Source organism: Vanessa atalanta, chromosome 5 (genome assembly GCF_905147765.1).
Source record: "Vanessa atalanta chromosome 5, ilVanAtal1.2, whole genome shotgun sequence".
Taxonomy (NCBI): domain Eukaryota; kingdom Metazoa; phylum Arthropoda; class Insecta; order Lepidoptera; family Nymphalidae; genus Vanessa; species Vanessa atalanta.
In genome coordinates, this window is record NC_061875.1 from 5018442 (window position 1) to 5036318 (window position 17877).

Here is a 17877-nt window from a genome sequence, read left to right on the forward strand (position 1 = left end):
TATGCGGGCTATGTATATTGTATGTAACACATTATATAATTTTCTTTTATTAATCTACGAAGAAACATTAAAAATTAAATACAGTTTTAGAAATAATTATTTTTTATTTACATTCGTTGTACACCTTAAACATTATCAATTAAAGGACACTTTTTTCCTAACATCATCTGGAGTCGGTCTATTGTTAACTTGTATGGTTACTTTCTGCATGCCTATATCGTCTCTATCGACGTCGTTTGTTTGTACAGGAGATTGCTTAACGCCTGTAGCGGTAAGAAGGGCGATTTTCCTTCGTAACTCTCTCACTTGTGCCGCGCTGGCCAACTGAGCCGCCCCTCTAGATAATACTTCGGCTCGTAGTTGCTCGCATTCATTTCTATAAATGAAAAAAAAAAATTGAAAATAAAAAAAAATATTGTTCGTGTTTTTAAAAAGTCGTAAACTTTTCATAATTTGTTAAAAATTGGCCACCCGATGGTGGGAGTCACCACCGCCGATATACATTGGCACTAAGTTATATTAAAAATCCCTTACAGCGCCAATAGGCTACCAACCTTTAAAACTAAGATGTTATGCCCCTTTTTCATCTAGCTACACTAGCTCACTCAACCTTCAAACAGGAACACAACAATACTCAGTATTTCTGTTCGGCGTTGGAATATGAAAAGCCAAGTTTATCTTTACTTCTCCCGTTTAAACCATGCTGTTTTATTATTATTTAATACGATATGTGTTTTTCTCAGCCGAGAGCTGGTATTTTTGTAAACCATTTACGGGCATGGCCAAGTAAATGATCTTATTTATGTAGTCAATATGTTTTATGTAGGTTCATCCTGAAGAAAATGACGTACAATACGGCATGTATTTAGGATGGCAGCTTTTTGCATGGTGATATATGCATTTTCTGGGAGTTGTAGTAATTTAATAGTATGGTGTAGATGATTTGGGATTACTCCCGTGCTGGAGAGTACCAGTGGAACGATGTACACTTTGTCCAAATTCCATATTCTAAGTATCTCTTCTTTAAGTTCAGAGTATTTATGTATTTTATCTGCAATTGTTTGTTTTATATTATGGGTATTAGGAACGGCTATGTCTATTAAATATGCAGTTTTGTTAGCTTTATCAACTACGGTGATGTCTGGTCTATTACAATAAATCGTTTTGTCTGTTAGTATAGCTCGGTCAAAGTACATCCTATAACTGGGACTCTCTAGAACGGCTTTGGGTGTGTACTGGTAGTATGGTTCTACTTTAGGCGGTAACAGTTTATATTTAATGGCAAGTTTTTGATGCACGTAATGTGCGATTTGGTTATGTCGGTGTGTGTAGTCGTTCTGTGTTAAAAGTGGGCATGCGTTTATTATGTGCTGAATGGTTTCTGGATTTTTGTGTCATTTTCTACATCGGTTGTCTAGAGAGCTTGGATCTTTAATTATGTGTTTCCTGTAATTTTTAGTATTGATGACTTGATCTTGTATTGAAATCAAGAATCCTTCTGTTTCAGGGAATAGGTAACCTAATTTTAGCCATTTGTTTGAAGCTACAGAATCAATATCCTGTTGTTCTAAGTCTTTAATATGTCTGCCATGTAGTTGTTTCTGTCGCCATGAATCTAGTTTCTCCTTTTCGCTAGTATTCTGTAACTTATAAGTGATGTGAGTTTCTTTTAAATTTAATGGTGTTATTTTGTCGTCAATCTCTACCACGGCTTTGTGTATTGAACTCTCAGTTTTGTTATAGAAAAAAATTCTCAGGTTGCTTATTTGGCTTTCCAACAACATTTTTAGATCAACTAACCCTCTTCCCCCTTTCTCTCTTTTAATGGTCATTCTTTCAATAGCAGATTTTGGATGCAGGTATTTGTGTTTAGTTAATGAGGTTCTTGTTTTAATTTGTAAATGAGATATATCTGTATTGGTCAATTTAATTATAGCAAATTATTATTGTCATTATTAATGTATAATTTAATGTATTCCTACTTTGTTACAAAAATCTCGAGCAAGACCCGAAACTCGTATGATTTTAACTAAACCGATTAAGACATAATACTATATTCAAAATTTACATTATATATAATTTTAGTTATAGGCTAAAATATATTATATGAAATATATACGCTTATTGATGATAACAATGATTATATGTCAGATATAATGTACATTCATAAATCGCAAATAGGTTGCCTAGATAAATCAGGGATCAATAACCTTAACTAGATTTCAATTATTTAACAAAATTCCCCAAAATTTTTGTTAATGAAAATACATATGTATATAAGACATAAGATTGATAAGACACTTTCAAATCAAGAGTTATTCTTAAAAATATTGGTTAAAATTAGCACTCATCATTGTTGCCTTATGAAATCTTATTTGTGCTCTATGTCATTATGTCAAATAAATTGACTGAATATATTCTATCAATATAAAAAATTAAAAAACTATAAAGTACTTACTTTAGATGATCCAATACACCCGGGAGCCAGCCCTGTTCGGTTGGTTCACACAGTTTACCGAACCATCGCGCCAACTCTCGTCTTTGCCTCTCGCATAAGCCTTCGAGTTGAGTGATGCGATCTTCGTAGCTCTCTGTACAATAAAAATATTAAATAGTAACAGTTCCATATTCTCAATAACTTTAGGCGATTTAGTTATCTCTTTTCTACCCACTATTCATTATAGTGCTTCACGTCGAAGCATTACTGCTTTGGAGTAATTTAGCATCTCTAATGGACATTACATCTCGCAAAAAAATACGTTGTAAATAATTAGAAATAAGTGATATTATTGACCTTCAAAAATAAACATTTTATGAACAATCAAATGAAATATGGTTTTAGTATTGTTGTTGTAAATGTTAACCATGTTTATTTTCATAAGACGGCTTCGTAAAAAATCAGGCATTTCCCAAAACTAAAAATGTTCTTTACGACTTAGATTATATTCATGTTAAATACCAATAAAGAAAACATTTATAATATAGTGGAATCTGAATTAGTAGGTGTTGCTATAAGACATCTTGAAATTATTGATGAAAGTGTAAATTAATTGTTTAAGGAGTAAAATAGATGATGAAAGATTGTCAGTAATTTCGTAATTTTGGACGTCAGGGAAACTGAAATTGGTGTTACGGCTATAATCTATGTATTAATAAAGACTCAAACACATAATATTTAGTGTTACTTAATTAATTTGAAAATTAAATGGACTTGGTGGGCATAAAACGTTTAAGGATCAAACAGTTGACTACGGAAAAACAAAAAGCATGTAACTTAGTTACTTGTTGCGTATACGCATTATTGCCTTAAAAATATAACAGGTGAAGGTGAAGTGAACATACGTAATGGTCAATTGCATCAGAATTTTTGAAAACGGCTAATGTATTAAACATGGGATGACGTATTGTATGACGTTACGAAATAATGAAATCAGAAATATGAAATTTGGTAGACTATAAGGTTATCATTTCTATAGTTAAAAATGTGGTAACATATTTACAAATAATCTGAAATTAAAAAGAGGATCTAATACAATTAATTTCTTACCAATAAGTTCACGGTCATGATGAGCAGCTGCTCCGGCTTGCTGTTCCCAAACTGTTTGTTTCTCATGCAGAAGAGCTTCTAACTCTGCTTGCTTATTTGCCAGATCTCTTCTTAACTGAAACACAAATATTAAGTTTTTTTTAAATTGTATATGATGTAGATTTACGTGAATACAATTATCATACACGACATGGCTCATTTCTCCAAAGAACAGTCTCATTTATTAATACCGACTGATATCATGATAAGAGAACATTCCAAGTAAAACATCGAGTTGCAAAGCGGGCGTACCACAAGGCTGCGTGCTTAGACCAGTCCTCTACAACATATTTACTTGTGACCTAGGTGACTTGGTCACCTGGATTAGATGTAGCAACTTTCGCCGATGATGCCGCTTTCATAGCCTGTAGTAGCAACGAGGAAAGCAGATCACTACAAATTCAGCTTAACGACAACAATGCTTGGCTGAACAAGTGGCGTATAAAAGCTAGTGTCCACCTAAGTCTCACCAAGTCACCTTTACACTGAAATGTCATACCTGCCCTCCAATCAATCTGGGTCAAGATCGACTCCCCCAGACTACTTGTGTCAAATACCTGGGATTCCACCTGGAGCAACGGATAATGTGGAAGGACCATATAGACAGAAAATCAAGACGAGATTAAAATTCGTTTTAAAAACCTTTCTCTGGCTTCTAGGAAGAGAATCGGCTCTATTCCTAACTACCAAGTTCAGAGTATATTGTTCGATTATCAAACCTATTTGAACGTATGGGATACAACTCTGATTAACTGCCAGCAATTTCAACATCTTGAGACTACAGAAAAACCAAAACAACATCCTCACAGTCATATCTTTAGAGCCCTGGTTCGCCCGCAACTCTGGAATCCGCGAATATTTGGAAATCCCGACCATCCTAGAAGAGGTCTATCAATATTCAAAAAAGTATGTCAATAAATTAGCAGACCACTCAAACCATCTATCACATGTGCTACTACTGCAAAATCATATTAATAGACTCAAGCGAGCTGATGTACTGCTGGAATGGAGAGCTAGGGCAATGGCCCTCTTTCAGCAATAATTACTTTCTCTATACCCATCAACTCAGTTTCACAACTGATTGCATATTATACATAAAAAAAATTATTATTAATACATTTCAATATAAACCTAGCCAATAACATAGATACCTATACCTATACATATAGAAATATTGATTGAAGTTGTTTAAAAATCTATAAATACATATTTCTTTATTTGTGGTTTTGTTCCTTTATATTTTTTTTGTTTAAATAATTTAACACAATGTTTATAGAATCTCAAAAAGCTTTAACACACTTACCCTAGAATTAGTTTGTTTCATTTGAATTAGATTTTTAGCCATCTCTTGTCTCTTATCTTCAACTTCAGCAAATATTGAATTACCTTTAGCAGCTGAAAATAATATATCTTTGAGCAAAAATTTCAAGTTATGTAATCTCAATTGCTGATACAATACATTATAATTTTTTTTTTATATATACTTAATATACTTTTCCTGGGTATCAAGTCTATCGTGGATTGGATTTGTAAACAGTTTATAATCTCTTATTCTTCTTTTTTATACATTCTGATTAAGTTGCCAAACGCCTGCATAATTTTACACATTTTTATTATAGAATCATAATTTATTCATAAAATTTAATAAAACCTATATAATTTTATACTTAATTTGACTTTAGCATGTTTAAGTATGTCACAAAATTGAATCTGACTGCAATAAGAGTTTCAACATTTTTATTCATAAATTAAATGAATTACCATGTGGTTGGGCATCTTGAGAATCAACTTGGTGAAGCAAAGCTCTAGCTTCTGCTAAATCCGCAAGCGCCGCAGCTTCTCGCTCCCCAGCTGCGTTTAATTCCTCTTTCCTTATTTCCGCGGCTAAACGAAGCTCACTTACTTGTGTAACTAACTCTTCAACTTTCATCTGCCATGAACAGATTTCGACTCGTGCTTGTTCAAGCGCAGTTTTCGCTGCAAACGCTTCAGATGCTGCAGCCGACAGTGCTGCACGCGTTTCGTCTATTTCAGAGGTATCAGGCACGGGGGATTGTCGATTAACAATAACTTGTTCCTCTTTCAAACGTTTATTTTCTATTTCTAATGTTCTAATATCACTTACATGTCGTTCTGCCAAATCAGTACGTTCTTGTCTCAATGCTGATATTTCTTCTTGATAAGCAGTAATACGTGATGTTAGTTCGCTTCTACGTTTTTTTTCATCTGCTTGATAGCTTTCTAATTCAGCAGTGAGATGACTCTGCACGTCTAAAGCAGTTTGATAACTTCGTCTTGTATCATGGAGCTCTTGTTTAATAGTTTCATAGTTGCTGGATAAATTCTCGTATTGTTTTCGAAGAGAGTAATACTGTTCAGAAAGTTCACTGCCTGTTAAATCCTCAGCTTCTGTTACGTTAGTTTTGTTACTAATTGTCGAATAATCCATTTTTATCTTTTTTGTAACAATTCAACGGCAATAATAGTTGTAATAATATTCTGAACTTAAATCTTACTATAAAATAAACTCAACGGTAATATTTGAAAATAATTATTTACTAATATGTCACTTGACATTATCGTTTAACATCTGAATCAAAATAATATAATATTTTGATGTTATTATTTTCATCGATTTACTTTTAAATATCTTAGCAATTAATCCCGAAGATATACTTTAAAACTTTAAAAATAATAATAGTTAAATATTAAATAACAATGATTTGCCAATAGCATTTAAATTCAAACCATAGAGTATAAAGAGATATTATACTCTTTGAACCTTCCTGTCTCGAGTAATCAAGAATGAAAACATCACACTGACATTTTAAATGTCAAATTTTCAGTTCGGCCAATAGGGTTCGGGCAGTGGTGGAATGAAAATTTACTTCTATAGACTGAAACTTGTAATGATTTAGTGAATATTATCAAACGAAAACTAAATACATTTTCTCAAGTCAAAAATCATCAAAATGTCATCACCACCACCTACTAAGCCACCTCGAGGAGTGAAACAAGGGAAGGAAACGGTAAGAGAAAACTGTTTATATATACCCAATAACTAATTCCTATGAAGAATTTATTTCCTATAAGACCTGAAAACTAGAAGTCTGTATCTATTTAAGTAATATTTTAAGATTTCAAATAAAAGTGTTCCCATTTAAAATCCCATTTATTTAAAATTATGTATTTAATTTTATTTTTCAAAGAGTGGGTTGCTCATGTCGGTGATTCGTACTTTATCAGCGAGTGAGACAAATGAACAAAGAGAAAAAGAGAGAGCAAAATTAGAAAAAGAATATAAGAAGAGTGACGCTAGGCTCGATGAGTTAGTTGCAGCTCATGCTCAAGAAATTACTGATGTTATGCAAGTAAGTAAAATATTTTAGTGGAAAGATAATTTTATTTATTATTAACATATTCAAATAATCAATATTGTGAAGCTATGGTGATATATCTATGCTATATTAGACTGGGTTCTATTGTGCTCCATTTTTTCAAAAATCTCTTATACTTTAAAGAGTTTGTCACATTTCAGCGGAAACATTTTTCTTTAATTTTATCATAAGTCTGAATACTTATACAGTTTCCAATGGGCTATATTGATAGTATATCATACTGAGTACTATTATTGGTATAGAATTGTGTTTTACAAATGTAAATTTAAAATTTAACAGTCAAAATAAATAGTTTATTAAATTAAAAGTCTTTAATATCAATATTCTGTTTTTATTATGCTTCTAAACTATTTTAGAATCTATTTCTGAAAACCAAACTTTACTTTGAATTTTAATAAAGAATTTGTTGAATTGTTGTTGTAATTTTGAAAATGCAAATGTTGTACATAATATTAAACTATTGAAGTTACCGAATGTATCATTTGTGTAGTATCAGTGGCGTAGCATAGGTCACTAGCAACCGGTGCGGATTCCAAATTTGCTGCCCTCTTATTTTTGCAAACCATTATAATTTTTTTTTATTATAAGTAATAGTTATTGAGAAAGCTTGCGCTTGCATCACCCATGCATAGATGTACCTGGCAATGACAAAAAAAAACACTGAAAGATTTTTTTTTTTCTCTAACTGCCACCTTTGCAGCACCGCCCCCGGCAAAGTGCCGCCCCGTGCGGACCGCAATCAACACCCCCACCCCCCCATGTTACGCCACCGCGTAGTATGTTAATCAAGTATAACATAAATCATAAATATTAATATTGCAGAAATTTAGTGCAGTATGTTCCGCTCTTGGTGCTTGGGGTCAGCACTGTTCTGCAGCTGAAGCTAGATTGGGCGCATGTAGAGCATTGCTGCGTGTCAGAAGGGATGATTTGAGACGTCTCTGGGCTGATGCTCGAACACACCATCATGCTTTAAGAATGCTTACAGATATGTGAGTTTTTTTTTATATAAACATATCGTATCATAATTATGCAGATTTTTTATTTTTTTTTGGAAAATTATTGCCTTTATTGTTTGCCCTTTCATTTTTTTCTTTTTTTTTCTGTTACTTTTAAAAAAGGCATTTTGAAATATTTCAATGCTTATCCGGAAATGGTTATGTTGTATAAATTAAATGTATTATGTCAATAATCTTTTTGTTTTCTTTAAACAAAACAACTGTAGTAATATATTCTGTTTGGATGGCAGACATACAACTGCGGCAACTAATGGTAAAACCTTTACTACTGATACACATTAGCCATGTAAGAAATGTAAGCATCCTTATGCTGTCAATGGTGTCAAACATGCAGGCTTGCATAGGGATTATCAGTTGTACTTTTGTGTTAAAACAGAGAGCGTGTGGTGGTTTCGGAGCGGAGTGCGCGCGAGCTGGCGAGCGCAGGGCGCGTGCTGGGCGCGGCGCAGGCTCTGCGCGGGGCGCTGCTCACCGCCAGCACGGAGCTGCCTCGCGTTCACGCGCTCAGCGCCACCACCGCGCAGCTGCAGGTGTGTCTCTATCCGTCTTTTGTTTGATTTATGACAAAAGCTGAATTCGTCAATGAAGAGTAATCTACAAAGCAAGAACGGATTGTAATTATCAACGAGAGATAAGTAATGGTTCTCCTGCACGCAATTTTGAACCTATTCCAGTCGCAGTTAATTTTCTTATTCATATGGCGTTCTTTTATAACTGCCGAATTTATCTAGATCAGAAACGAATTAAACTTTTTACTTTTAATCTCAAACGAAGTCAAAATATGACTTACTAACGCAATGCTAATAATAAATTTGTCGTTCCTCGCCGTTGTTACATTTTTAATCACTTGCCCTAGTCTCGTATACGGTTCAATCTAACGGTATCACGAATTATAGACTTGGAAACTCGCAAGTTAAAGACTGCCTAACGTACTGTTTCACTACCACAGACATACTCTTTTATGCCGCACAACTGGCTTATTAACTGATTACTACTGTGTTTAAATGGTGAGGACATTTGAAAACATTGAAAAAATCTCTATGACATGACTACAGGCTAAGAAGAAAGAGTTGGTCGACATAATAGTGCGTCGGATTAGCGCGGCCGTGTACCGCGGGGAGCGCGCCCCGCTGGGGCGGGGGCTGTCGGCGAGGCGGCGGACGGCGTTGCTGCTTGCTGGTACTCAATACTTAATACTTCGGTTTTATGTACATTCGCGTAATATATTTAAATTAAATACAAGAGTAACCCTGACAGTTCGCGGTATTTAAATACAATTGTAGTAGCATTTTCTCGTCTGTCATTGTAACAAATCGAACCAGTTATTTTTTTATTAATTTAATAACATCCACGGTTAAGATCCGTGAATGTTATTAAAGTAGCTTGTTAGCCGAGATGGCCCAGTGGTTAGAACGCGTGCATCTTAACCAATGATTTCAGGTTCAAACCGCCTGGGTTTTCACCAGGCATTTTTTTTAATTTGTGTTTATAATTCATCTCGTGCTCGGCGGTGAAAGAAAACATCGTGAGGAAACCTGCATGTGTCTAATTTCAATGAAATTCTGCCACATGTGTATTCCACCAACTCGCATTGGAACAGCGTGGTGGAATATGCTCCAAACCTTCTCCTCAAAGGAAGAGGAGGCCTTTAGCCCAGCAGTGGGAAAATTTACAGGTTGCTAATTCTAATGCAAAAGCATCCACGGGTTCACCCTTTTGCCTTTTTATATATTTTATTTTATTACATTATGGCGTTTAATGATTTATCTTATTCATAAACATCAGCAGATCTTCGCTGGAAACTAGAACCCGTTAGTCACAGGACTAATGAGACCTTATATATAAAACACAGCTTATAACGATTTCAAAAGAAAATATTATCTCAGATTTTAAACTTCAAATGCTTCTTCTGATGCGCAATTTCGCTATTACGTAAATATTCAAATATTCTTAAAACCAGTATAAACAATATCATTACTCGCTTATAGTGGGAATTCAACTTTATTTCCTTAAAAAAATATATAACAATAATAATGATAAAGGAAAAGCTATTTGAAATATCTAGTCTTTTTGTAATCTTCGTTTCTCTCGTTCGTGGTAGAATAAACTTTCCACTTAAAATGACACCCTATATAAGATTAGAAGTAAATAAAGAAGATAAATAATTTTCAGAATTAACAAAGAGCGAAGAGGTGACAGATGCGTATTTGCAAGACATAACACCAGAGTACGAAGCGTCTCTCACAGAAGAGGATAAAACGTTTGAAACTACTGTCATGATATCACTCGAAGCCTTGGGTGTGTTGGAGCAGTTGAAAGAAGCAACCGAGGTAAGACTTAAATAGTATTATATTATGATATTGTTAACTGAACTATTAACGAATACCTTAATTAGGTTTTTGACAGCTTATTTATATTGAAACCTCACAAACGCCACATTATTTACTAAAAAAAAAATAGTTTTTTTTTTAATATTTCACTTTTTTTTTAAATTGAGTAGAATGATAGAAATAATGCTGTCGCCGCAAAATGCATCTACATTTACTTTATTCCATTAGTATGGGAATCGCAAGAAAAAATCATTTTGACTTCAATATCAAAGGAAATTCTCGCTGGGGACTTACAAAAATCAAAATATACTTTATTCAAGTAGGCTTTTACAAGCACTTTTGAATCGTCATTTAACAAACTATTTAAAGTAAAGCTACGACCGGTTCGGAATGTAGATTCTACCGAAAAGAACCGGCAAGAAACTCAGTAGTTACTCCTTTTCAACATCTAAAAATACAGTCATGTTAGTTAAATACAATTATATATGTATGTTATGTCTCTTGCCTGGAAGTCAATAAGCATTAACTCCATGATTATCTCCCTGCTACACGTGCGATAAATTCATGCTCGATTTAGGAGCAAAATGAAAATTCTCTTATTCTAAATCTGTGACCCCCATAAGATAAGATATTGGTAACTCTTTTCTACTTTGCGTAATAATCTGAGAAACGGTATAAGAAATAGAAGACCATAAAATGTTATTTAATAATGGCAATGATTGTATGACATTCGCATAGCTTAGTTAAGCCACTATCGAACACTGTTAAATAATACAAGCTTTAACTTGTTTTGTCAAAAGTCACGTCAGCGGTTGCTGGTACACACGGGTATTTTATATTTCATATACCGTATCTCGTACTGAGAACTACAAGGCGTACAGTAAAACATTGGATTAATAGTACTGTTAATCCAATTTTAAAATCTCGTTTTTATTGACGTAAAACTCGATAAAATTTATTATATCCCTTAACAATATCATTCAGTTATCTAAGCATCTTTTCAGAAATTCAAAGTGCAAATTCAGAACGAATTACTGGAAGTTATCGACTCAGTGTCGCGACGTATCATTGATGAAGTCGAGATTGAAACCGATGCAGATGGAGAAGAAGATCTAGAGATAACAGAAGTGGAAGGTGTGACAGAGACGGGTAGACCGTTGGCGCGACTGGTGACATGTTTAGCAGAAGAATTTAAAGCTTGTGGAACTAGAAATAAACGGTAAATAATAAGGTGTGATAATTATTGGTCTCACGATAACTCCGCCTTCAATCTTATTGTATATTTTTTTACTCTAGAACTTGGTGTAACTAAACTCACCGATTACATATTTCTTATGGTTATTTGGTTTGAATTTAGAATGATTTAATATTTTCGAGACTGTAAGCTTCATTTTGCAAAAAAGGCATTAAATGTGTTTATATTTGTTTTATAGCTTATTGCAGCTTTGGCGAGCAGCACTGCAGCGGCATTCACTGAGTGAGCGCGGACTGCACTCCGAGCACCACTACTGGAGTGCGGTGCAACAAGTCGTAAGTATTTTTGAGCCTGATTAAGTAATTCTGACGCCATCGACATGTTAGCTCGCTTTTCTGCGCAGCGTCTTGTTCTACTGGGCGCGGTGCAACAAGTCGTGAGTGTGTAACAGACAGTACTCTCACGACTCGCTTCACCGCGCCCTAGCAGTGCTCATCAGCTCCCCCACAATAAATTCGAGATGTTAGAAAATTATGTAATCGTGTGAATATTTTTTAATATCTACGAAGGTGGTTCCAAATGTCCGTGAAATAGTTAGGAAAAAATTCAGGGGCATTATTTTTGTATCATCATAATTGATAACTAATTTAATTCATTCTATATAAAATAGATTAGTATCATGTTAGACATTCGCTGATATTATCGTATTCGCATAAAAGAGAGTAGAGAATAATTTGAAATATCTACGAAGGGATGTCCAAAAGTCCGTGGAATAGTTGGGAAAGCATTATTTTGATACCTTCATAACTACCGCTACAGTGCTCGCATTTGCATTCAAACCAGTATAGAAGACGCTCTTACTTATTGATTTTCAAACCAACAACTCCCACTGTTTATTATTAATATCATGAAGCGATCATTTAATTCCCAAGGTGTACTATCGTTTGCCTATTAGCCCTTTACACACAAGCGTTCAATTACATTTTCTAATTTGGAAACAGAGGCATTTTCAAAGCTTTCTGGTTCTAATTATGTTGTAAAGTCATATATTATGCCGCACAAAATAATCACTGACTCTATGCAGACGAGTATGATGTAATTCGATTGTGTTTGATCCTTATACCAATGTTATGAATATCACTTTTTCTCACAAAAGCATTAATATTTTTATACATAATATTACAAAATGTCCCGAGAGACAAACTTAATAATTTGATTACTTTAAATTAATGCCTTAATTTTTGTTGATTGTTTAACTCAACAAAAATTAAGATTGATATAGATTGCACGAATAGTCATTCGATTGAGTACATCAGCTTTTAAATTGATCACAATTTGTGCGCAAAGTTTTACAGCTTTTGTTTTGTTACAACATGGTGTCTCTATACACATTGATCAATTAAAATACTTGTTTAATTTACTTATAAATAAAAAATGTAAAGATACACATTACAGAAATTACGTTATCTCACCGAAATATAAATATTTAATAAAATACAACGATTACTATTCTTTGCTCTTGCAAACTGGGGTAAATAAAAAAAAAATTGGATGTTCTGAATTCCTTCTGTTTTAGTTTTGGCAGAAAGAAGTTACCTTATAAAACTTTTCATATATTTTTGATTACTAGTAGTACTATTCGTGATTTGTGATAACATTGTAAACTACAGGCGAAGAACGCAGTGTAAATATATATATATATAAATAGATTTTATTTCAAAATATTTCGGTACAGATGCAACTTCTTCTCACGGAGTACTTAGAAATAGAAAGTGTTAACTTAGCGGCGCAGCGGTCAAGCGCGAATACAACGGACAGCAGCGCGCCCGAGTTACGTCTCTCCGATTACTTTTCCAAGAAACGACCGCAGCGTCGACGCGATAAATTGTTTAAACTTACAGGTAAGTGTTATTTTTGTATAATATGTATAGTATGGTACAATTGTTTAAGAATTAAAACAATGTTCATATACATATATATACATTTAAAACAATTTGTTTAAAATAACGAGCGTCCGAAACTTATTCGCTTTCTAACTATATAATTATGTTTTTTAATATTAATGATTTAAGTGTATTCATACGTGTCACAGTGGCTATACCTGCGGCCACGGGCGTGGTGTCGCGTCGCCAGCGCTACCCGCTGGTGTGCCGCCCGGACCCCGCGCTACTGCACGCCGCGCTGCCAGCGCTGCATGCGCTCTGCGCCCATCTTGAGCGGCCTGGGTGAATACACTTATACAGCTACTAACTAAATTGGTCAATTTGATTATTTATATTCTCTCAAGGTAACGAAGGTAAAATATTGACGTACAAGCAATTCGTTTAGTTTTTTGTCGTATAAGTTAATTATTTTGTTTTTCATTATTAAACCTACACTTATACACTAACACATTTTCTGACGACAATTTTTTTATACAATATGTTTATGTACATTTTTCTTAATTTATTTGTTTAGGTATTACTCGATAAGTTTAAGTTAAAAAAAAAATATATTTTACGTGATGTTTGTATTCCAGACAAGTAATTATAAAAATAATAGTTTTCTCCGCGACCATGAGACGGCCTCCATGATTATAAATTTGGTTGTATTGAATAAATCGTATCATCGGCTATAGAGGCGGCGAGTGCTCCCTTCGCGCATTCATCTCGGACTACGTGCGCTGGGGCGAGAGCGAGCGCCTCGCACGCAGCGCGCGCGCGCAGATCGACGCGGCCATGCGCGCGCCCGCCGCCTGGCGCGAGCGAGCGCTGCCGCCCGACCACACGTCAGTATGGGAACAATTCGTGGCATTCGGCATGACCTCAGTCGAGCGCAGCTTGTGAATACGAGTCCCACTATGGTGTGCAGCGTCGGTCAGCGGCCGGTGTTCGCGTGCTGCATCGAGGCGTGGAGCGCGGTGCGGGAGAGCGCGCTGGCGGCGCGGCGCTGCGGCTCGTGCGGCGGGGCGGCGGCCCTGCGCGCGTGCGAGGTGGCGCTGTCGTCGCTGGCGGTGCACGCGCGCGCCGCGCACGCGCGCCTGGCGCCCGCGCCGCCCGCCCGCGCCGCGCGCTGGCTGGCCGACGACGACATCGTGCGCTTCCTGCAAGCCTTGCCCAACTACCGCGCCGCAGTCGAGCACGGCGACTACACCGCGCAGGTCAGATCAGTAAGATTGATATCTACTTTGTGATAGTACTGTTTGCTTCTGAATGCATGCATGTGATGGAAATATTAATTTCATTGTACTATAGTTTTTTTATCTTTGACAATCAGGAACTAAAGCAAGCGTACGAAAGAGAAGCGGAGATCCTAGGAACGAGTTTGGGAGACGGCGAGGTCTCCAACCGCGAGATAGTCGCAGACATCAACACACTTGTTGATCTAGCTTTACTTTGCGAAAGTATGGTACGTTATTTTTTTTTTTAAATAATGAAAGCATCAATTCAAAATTGGCTGTATTTTTAATTTCAAATCGTATCCTAAATAGTATATATAAACCTTCCTATATGCTGCTCTATTTGGTATTAATTATGAATTAAACCCCGAGCTAGCGACGTAAATTTAAGTACGACGTTACAAGTGGTCAGTCAAACGCCGACCTAGCGGCAAAACTGTCAATCATACCTGCCCTAATGTGGATCTATACTGACGACACAGGAGTGGCTGAGCACTAACATCAAGACCATCCCGAGCTTAGTGAGCGCGTCGAACGCGGCGGGCCCGGGGCTCAAGTTGTCGGAGAAGTTCCAGAGCGACATGGCCGCCACGGCCGCCGTGTTCGACGAGATCGCACACAAGTGCTTAGTGTTCCTGCACTTGGAGGTAAGGCACTCGGACACCCAGGGGCCTAATAAGCCCGATATTGTTATTATTCACTAATGAGCTTGCCTAACCTTTACCGATTACTCTATTTTTACAAATTTTATCGTTTATAAAAAATCGACAAAATAGTGCCAATGAGCAATTCGTGCCCAATGAGTGTAAAAACTTGTAGCCGTTTCGCATTATACATCAGAATCGCTTGCCTTCGCGTGATCTGCCCTGAAGATGAATTGAAAATTGAAATAGAACCATCAAAGTCAGGACAATAGTTTCGATTATAAAGAGTCTGTCAGTTGGAGAAACGATTTAATTTTGTAATTCAAGATGCGCATCGAGTGCTTCCACTACCTGGGGCAAGAAGAGAAGACCGAAGGGCCGGAAGGCGAAGAGCAGGCGGGCGGCGCCACGAGACTCGCGCATCGCTTGCTCGCCTTCCACGAACACGCAGTCGCTCTACTCGCACCCTCCGCACTCGCGGTCAGTGCTCCAATATAATGATTAATATTATTACCTAATATGTTAAATGTACTTTCTTGGAATGCAAATGATATAGAAATTTGAGAAGTACATCCTTCGTTTCGCGATCAATACTAACGTTCGGCCGTCCGCAGTACATAATGAGCGGCGTGGGCGAGATGATGTCGGCGGCGGTGGTGTGGCGCTGGCAGAGCGAGCGCGGCGCGGGCGCGGGCGCGGCGGGCGCGCGGCTGGCGACGCTGCGCCACTGCCTCGCCGCGCTGGCGCTGCCGCACGACGGGCTGCACGCCGCGCACGCCTACCTGCATCTGCTGGCCTGCACGCCGGAGGTACCGCTCGCTGCAGTGTTAACATTTGTAATAGAACCGCAGACTGCCGAGTGGACTTCCCGGTGAGAAATGGTCGACGCCGCCGATGGATATTCTCTCTGTTACACCGACAATGCGATATAAATGAGCAGTGAGTGAGTCAGTGTAACTACAGGCACAAGGGACATAACATCTTAGTTCCCAAGGTCGGTGGCGCATTGGCGATGTAAGGAATAGTTAATATTTCTTACAGCGCCATATGGGCAGTGGTGACCAATTCAGTTCACTTCACAATCACAATCAGGTGGCCCATATACTCGTCTGCCAACCAATTCCATAAAAAAAAAATCGACAATGCATGGCCCTTGTCTCTGCAAAAAAACGAAATTCTCGCTAGAATAGCTGTAGATGGTACCTTCCCATACGAGCTCTTACAAAGTCTATCAGCGGTAACCCTGATTTTCTCCTCAGGAAATCATAACATCGGTCCGCGAGAAAGGTCCGCAGTTCTCTGAGCTGGAATATCTGAACGCGTTCAAGGTGATCGGGGCGCGCCGCGGGCTGTCGGACGCCGAGATGCGCGCGCAGCTGCGCCAGCTGTCGGCCGCGCTCGGGCACGTCGGCGTCACCGTGTGACCGACGGCCGACGGACTTATACGATTTATTTTAAATAAACTCGATGCTCTCAGATTTAGCTTTTCGACTTAGGACATAACTACACCATGTCAAAGTGTAGACTATACAACTGGGTATTGTTTTGAACACGATGATCCTTATATGTACGCGAAGCGAGATGATTGTTTTATTTATGAGAATAGTAATTATTAATTTTGTATTGGCACATTCAGTAGGAATATTTGTTATAGCAATGATGTATTAATTATTTTGTAAGTTCAATAAACATTATTATATTTATAATATAACTAAGTTATTTTATACCCACATTTATAACTGAATAAGAGAAAAGATTTATATACATAATTGTTTTAAATGATTAAAAAATATATGAACGAAAAGTTATTTTATTTAAAAAAATATCTATTTAACAGTATTACGTACATACATAATTATTGTATGTACGTAATCGTACGTACATACAAAAATTAGGTATATAATTCATGATTATCAATAAAAAAAACAGATATTGGCAACAAAAAATTTGCATTGTACATAGTTTACATACTTGGATTTTTTTTTTTTTTCTATATCATAGTTTTTTATTAAACCTAATACCTACTTATACAATAGACACCTATTTAATCATTCAATAGCCGAATGTGGACTTCAAAATCGTCTCATTTGGTACTACAGTTTTATGCAAATGGTTTATTTTTCATAAAAACCATTCTGGAAACCACATATAAAAAATAACTCAAGCAAATACTCAAATCCTCATCGCTCGTTTATGCATAATCGGCATTTGAAAGCTGAGGGGGGAAATATCCGGGGTTAGGTCATTTTCCCCACTCCTGACGTGAGAGCGTACTGTCCTTCGCATTTAAAAGAGATAGATCGTGTATTTACACCATACTTACATTACTTTATTATGTTATATATTTCATTTAACGATCAAGGTCTAAAGAAACAACTTGGACATAGTGTCCTTATTAGTCTTTGGTAACTTTCGTACATCATGCACCTCCTGTAATTTAAATGTCGATACACCAATAAAATGACACAACAAAGGTATCAAAAATGTTCTTGTTTTTTGTCAAAATCAAATGTTTAAAGATAAGATGGGCGCTAAGTTATGAGCTCAA

The 17877-nt window shown here is 36.6% G+C and overlaps 2 protein-coding genes across 3 annotated transcripts; one reads left to right on the forward strand and one right to left on the reverse strand.

Annotated features, from left to right (window-relative positions):
* Positions 1-96: 96 nt before the first annotated feature.
* Positions 97-6132, reverse strand: LOC125064223 (protein Spindly-B). The gene is made up of 5 exons (XM_047671169.1): positions 5348-6132; positions 4890-4981; positions 3548-3662; positions 2459-2591; positions 97-376 (listed from the first exon to the last, which is right to left on the reverse strand). The coding sequence occupies exons 1-5, from the start codon at positions 6033-6035 to the stop codon at positions 136-138; spliced, it is 1269 nt and encodes a 422-aa protein (XP_047527125.1). The 5' UTR covers positions 6036-6132; the 3' UTR covers positions 97-135.
* A 319-nt stretch (positions 6133-6451) lies between these two features.
* LOC125064320 (exocyst complex component 4) lies at positions 6452-17073 on the forward strand. 2 transcript variants are annotated; one of them, XM_047671295.1, is made up of 18 exons: positions 6452-6615; positions 6796-6957; positions 7807-7976; positions 8380-8533; positions 9059-9182; positions 10176-10333; positions 11338-11552; positions 11767-11863; positions 13264-13429; positions 13621-13753; positions 14146-14295; positions 14379-14667; positions 14784-14915; positions 15168-15332; positions 15657-15809; positions 15944-15990; positions 16067-16138; positions 16589-16732. In XM_047671295.1, exons 1-18 carry the CDS (start codon positions 6559-6561, stop codon positions 16596-16598), a joined length of 2454 nt encoding a protein of 817 aa, XP_047527251.1. In that variant the 5' UTR covers positions 6452-6558; the 3' UTR covers positions 16599-16732. The 2 variants fall into 2 exon arrangements, with proteins under 2 accessions (XP_047527251.1, XP_047527250.1); XM_047671294.1 differs by having other exon boundaries at positions 15944-16138; positions 16589-17073.
* The last annotated feature ends 804 nt before the right edge of the window (positions 17074-17877 follow it).

Bases quoted from the DNA above. Each gene is read 5' to 3' on its own strand.
- LOC125064320 (XM_047671294.1), top strand. From the start codon at position 6,559: ATGTCATCACCACCACCTACTAAGCCACCTCGAGGAGTGAAACAAGGG. The intron at 13,754-14,145 runs GTGAATACACTT...CATCGGCTATAG, and splicing joins GCCCATCTTGAGCGGCCTGG to AGGCGGCGAGTGCTCCCTTC. The intron at 16,139-16,588 runs GTACCGCTCGCT...TTTTCTCCTCAG, and splicing joins TGCTGGCCTGCACGCCGGAG to GAAATCATAACATCGGTCCG.
- LOC125064223 (XM_047671169.1), bottom strand. From the start codon at position 6,035: ATGGATTATTCGACAATTAGTAACAAAACTAACGTAACAGAAGCTGAG. The intron at 3,663-4,889 runs GTAAGTGTGTTA...TTTGTGTTTCAG, and splicing joins TGAAACAAACTAATTCTAGG to TTAAGAAGAGATCTGGCAAA. The intron at 377-2,458 runs GTAAGTACTTTA...TTTCATTTATAG, and splicing joins GGTGTATTGGATCATCTAAA to AAATGAATGCGAGCAACTAC.